Source organism: Brassica napus, chromosome C4, assembly GCF_020379485.1.
Source record: "Brassica napus cultivar Da-Ae chromosome C4, Da-Ae, whole genome shotgun sequence".
Lineage (NCBI taxonomy): Eukaryota > Viridiplantae > Streptophyta > Magnoliopsida > Brassicales > Brassicaceae > Brassica > Brassica napus.
The window spans coordinates 36,172,596-36,177,340 of record NC_063447.1 but is presented as its reverse complement, the minus strand read 5'-3'; the positions used below and the strand labels follow the sequence as shown (position 1 = coordinate 36,177,340).

The following is a 4,745-nucleotide window of genomic DNA, read 5'->3' as shown; positions in this document are numbered from 1 at the left end:
TTAACCATCAACAGAAAAAACATATATTCGTTTGCAAATATATTACATATACATATACACAATCCACGCTCAAGTCAACATAATAAATAATAAAATATACTTTAGTTTTTGAAATAAATATTTCAGTGCCGACGAGAGTATCTTAGCATAATATCACTTCACCATCTTCTATTGAGGTTTAGCACCAGACTGGAGAGCTGCTTGTACTTTGCTAAAGAAATGTGCTTGCAACCTTTCAAGAGAATAACCAAAAATTAAATTCACTTTCTTTTCATAATTGAGGAAATGAAAGGGGAAACAAAGAGAAATCTCAACTTGGTTGCACATCTGTAGTACACGGTATCTGGGGAGTTGTAAGTTCTACAATTGTTAAACATCCTTCTCGCATCAGCCACAAACATGTCAAGTGTAACGTAGTACTGCTCGGACTCTACACTCTTCCCAATTGTCTTCAGATCTGTGTTTCATACCAAAGTTTATAACATATTTGTACTAAAACGAGCAGTTACCATATCACCAAATTATTTCAATCAACAGAACAAACAAAAGGTCGTTCTCCTATATAAAGAAACCATCTCTTGATTAAGTTGCATTCATTCATTCCTCGGCGATTAATTTTATTTGTAGAGACTATTATGTTTTCAAGGAACAATAAAAGGATAACAAAAAATGTATGGCATGATAATTCAGTGTTTAACCGAACTGTATTCTTACCAATGGGATCTTTAATGATTTTGTAGTAATCAGGGACATCGACAGAATCAACTGGTTCTATAAAAGGCCAAGCATCAGTGTGGTCTTGCATTGTCTGTGGCCAATTACTTCAGCTTGTCAAACTAAAGGGCATGTAATTGCGACAACATATTGTGTAATATGATATAATGACAAAGCATTTAAGGGAAGAAAACTTATCACAAACCTTCAAAAGCCCGCGAATAAGTGCGTTCAACTGCTTTTGCTTTGTTACACTATCTCCAGAACCACTGAACAATTTGTAACGCGTGTGCCCCCACTGATCTGAGGTCCAGCCTGCGTCCCCTGTAACAATTTTTTCATAATTCTTGTAATTAGCTTATTATTGAGCTATATTTACACAGTATGAAGAAAAGTATTACAGATTAAAACCAATGCATGTTTAACGCCAGTTACAGAAGCTATATTAACCCTGAGAGATAAATCTATTTTTAAAGCCAAATTTTAGTATTATATATTAATCGGAACTTCATAGCTAAACGATGCAGCAGAGCAGCCACTAGCACAAACTGCAGTAATACCATGGGGGGTAGAATCATGGCTTACTTAAGCCAGGAATATCCTCAACTCTGATATTTTTAGAACTTCCACCTTCTTTCTGCAGAAATGATCACATTTATTATAAACATATTTCTTTTTTTGCTGTGACATGCAATAATAGTCACAAAAGACACCCAACCATTGATGTTCACCTTTTGAAATTCAGCAACTTGATACACATTCTGACAGTTTGATAACTCTCTTATCATTTCATCAATTGCCTGGCATTAAAAATAGTACAACGGGGATCAGAATCTGATGGACTTGAGGGTTTAATCACCAACTTGAAGGCTCAAGAAATTATTTCATCAGAGGTGAAGTATAATCAATGGCTTACTTGTCTCTGCTGGCTAATCATGCTTGCCAAATTTGTATATTTAAGCTTTGGATCAATTCTGCATTCCATAAGTAGGACACCATCATAGTCTTTGATGTACCTGGAAAAATAAAAGTTTTTTATTTTTAAGATGTCAGAAAAGAATGTAAAGCCAACTTCCGGAAAGCTTTTTTCGGCATGTGATACAGAATCTCTCTGATAGCATGATCAGCTAGGAAGTAGAATGATTTTATTCTAAGTTTTATGAGTTTAACTGAGACTACAAATATTCTATTCGGACATCAATCATATAAATCACAGAATGATGATGAGTACGGTAATCAGCAGTTAGAACTAAGAGATACATCGTTTACATACCCATGCCATACATCTTTCTCCAAGTAAATCTCTTTAGTAAAACTCTGCACAAGAAAATAGTCTTAACATATTAAATTAGTGAACAACTATAAAAAAATTTACAGAACTTTAGTGCCCCAGGGAGTAGACTAGATAGCAAAGAGTGCAAACATAATTTTTTTGAAGAGAATATATACAAATGAGAATAAATGTTTATCTAAAGCAGATGATAATAAAGACGAACTAAGCCAAAAGATTTAGAAAGTTGTTTTAACAAAAGGAACATTTTGCAAGTAAAAACCCAAAATCATCAATGATTATGCACACAAAACTTAAGCATGCAAAAACTGCTTGGAGCCGTTCTAAATTTTTTTTTTTTTTTTTAAACAGGGAGAGCAGAGCCAAATATTGCGGAGAGTATGAAATAGACCAACCTGCTTGACAAAATAACCAACAGCATTGTTGTCAGCATAAGTAAGAAAATGCGTCAATCCATCAACATCTCGTGCATGTTCTTTCAAGTGGTTCATCAATCTGGTACCGTAGCCTTTAACTTGTTCATCTGCGCTGATTGCACAAAAAGCTATTTCTCCAAACCTCTGCCTGAACCCCAGGTAAAACAGTGAATTTAATAATTAAGCATGCCTAGACTGTAATCACGCTATATATCTTCTTTGTTTCATCAACAACACACATTAATACATGTACAGAAGACTTGATTAGGAAAAGCAAAATCTATGCTCGATAAAAATATAATACTAAGTCAACATACTATTTATTTGCTTTCAGTCTTGATATATTTAGTTTAAGGAATATCTTAACTAATAATAAGAATATAATTGTTGTAAGAATGTTGGGAATAGTGACGCGAAGGTTGGGTTTACCTGTGATATGGACGATACGTGATACCACCTACAACAAGAGGGATGCCACCTTCAACCTCATTGTTTCTTAGGACCATGACAGACTTATGTTTCCTGGGTAAATAACATAAGTTGCAGGTATCAGAATGCTTAAAACAGTGAAACAGCTCAAAAGAAAACTACATGTTTCACATTAGTTAAAAGATTGTTCTTTAATACCTATCCATGAGAAGGCGAACAATGTACTCCTTTGGCATATTAGGCAGCTGTCTTGCAAATATGTTCTTCAAACCAATCAAACTGGAACAAAATTATTCAAGACAAATTACACTGTAATAGATTTTGATTAAAATCTAAAAATCTGTGACATAAAAGGAAAATACCACATCATATGGTCATCAACGCCATCATTAGAGTAACAGACAAATTTGAGCCGCCCAGCATCTTCCTAGAAGACAGATAAGTCAACTGTACCTTTTTTTTAAGGACAGAACATAAAAAAAAAAAAAAAAAAAAGAGATAAAAAGCGAACCTCTATCCTCAAAGCCTCTTCTCTCGCAATGTAAGCCCCGCAGGTCAAAATCTTAGCAGACTCATCCTTCGGCACAATCGCGCCAGCTGTCCCAGTCCCAGCCTCAAGCTCCACCGTTGAGATCTCCTCAGTCTTAATCTTAGCGTTGCGACTCGAACCGTTGACTCCTGAGATAGGATCGAGTCTCGCGGCGGTGAATGTGCGGATCGAAGAGTCCTGATCCGGTTCGGGAGCGAAGTCTTCCTCGTAGCCGTCGTGGACGGCGTCTTCTGATTCATCGGGGTCTGAGCCGGAATCGGCTCCGCGCGCCGCGGAGATGCTCTCGAGGTCGTCGTTGGAGGAGGGAGGAGCGTGATCCTCAGACGCGGCGAGTTTGCGTTTGTGGAGGGATGAAGAGACGGAGGCGGAGTGGGAAGGAGATGGAGTTTGAGAGCTGCGAGAACGATTTGCTGCGTTGAGGTGAGAAGAGTGAGAGTCCATTGTAGCGATCGATCCTGGAGAATTAGTGAAGGTGATTGTGGTCGTTGCAGAGTAAATCGCGAAGGCTCGGTTGGTGAAAACTGAAAAGGAATCAAATGCTTATATATATTCTCCAAATAAAAGAGATTCAAATAACAATTTAATTTATACTTTTAAATAAAAATAATAATCTTGTTTTCTTAACAACAATAATAATACTAATAAATCATGCTATTTATCTGTTTTATGATGATTTTTTAAAATCTAATAACTCTCACTATAAGAAAATAGTATTGAACCTTACACAAGTTTATTGAGATTTTTTTCTCTTGAGAGTGTTTTTGGATTTTAAAATGCATTTGATTTAAGAGATATATTATTATATAACTTAGACCTGCGATTCCGAACCGAATCGAAGATTGTGGATTTCGTTCTTGTTCGGTTAGGAACAACAAACCGATCGGCAGATGTTTAAAACATCTTCGGTTTTCTTTTGTGGAATCCGAGGTGTTTAAGAGGTTTTGTCACAATGATATATTTGGCATGTTTATGAAGGAGAAATCGAGTTTGAAGCAGTTGTTTTCTTCTGAGAAGAAGAGAGTCTCCTTAACCACTGACATTTGGACAGTTCCGACAACATCCTACAGCTACATGGTAGTCACATCGCATTGGATTGATAGAAACTGGGATATGGAGAAGAGGATTATCAGTTTTAAACATGTGACATATCACAAAGGACACACCACTGAGCATCTGAGTCGATGTCTAGCGGATTGGGGAATTGAGAAGGTGATCACAGGGACAGTGGACAATGCTAAAGGCAATGACAAGGCGCCACTGCGTTTGTTCACTGAAGCTTGTAGACAGCTAGGACCTAATGCTTTAATCAAGGATGGTGAATTATTACATATGTGTTGTGCATATG

The 4,745-nt window shown here is 36.7% G+C and overlaps 1 protein-coding gene across 1 annotated transcript; it reads right to left on the bottom strand.

The window, feature by feature from the left end:
• Positions 1-4,118, bottom strand: LOC106365764 (histone acetyltransferase GCN5-like). Its single transcript, XM_048754889.1, has 13 exons — positions 3,362-4,118; positions 3,213-3,277; positions 3,049-3,129; positions 2,851-2,943; positions 2,401-2,569; positions 1,988-2,031; positions 1,631-1,730; positions 1,446-1,514; positions 1,300-1,351; positions 920-1,038; positions 715-808; positions 316-457; positions 1-232 (listed from the first exon to the last, which is right to left on the bottom strand). The coding sequence occupies exons 1-13, from the start codon at positions 3,839-3,841 to the stop codon at positions 169-171; spliced, it is 1,572 nt and encodes a 523-aa protein (XP_048610846.1). The 5' UTR covers positions 3,842-4,118; the 3' UTR covers positions 1-168.
• Between the last annotated feature and the right edge of the window lie 627 nt (positions 4,119-4,745).

Excerpts from the sequence above, each read along its gene's own strand:
- LOC106365764 (XM_048754889.1), bottom strand. The coding sequence starts at position 3,841 with ATGGACTCTCACTCTTCTCACCTCAACGCAGCAAATCGTTCTCGCAGC. Across the intron at positions 3,130-3,212 it reads GTTGATGACCATATGATGTG|TTTGATTGGTTTGAAGAACA; the intron begins GTATTTTCCTTT and ends ATTTTGTTCCAG. Across the intron at positions 2,032-2,400 it reads TTGGTTATTTTGTCAAGCAG|AGTTTTACTAAAGAGATTTA; the intron begins GTTGGTCTATTT and ends TTTCTTGTGCAG.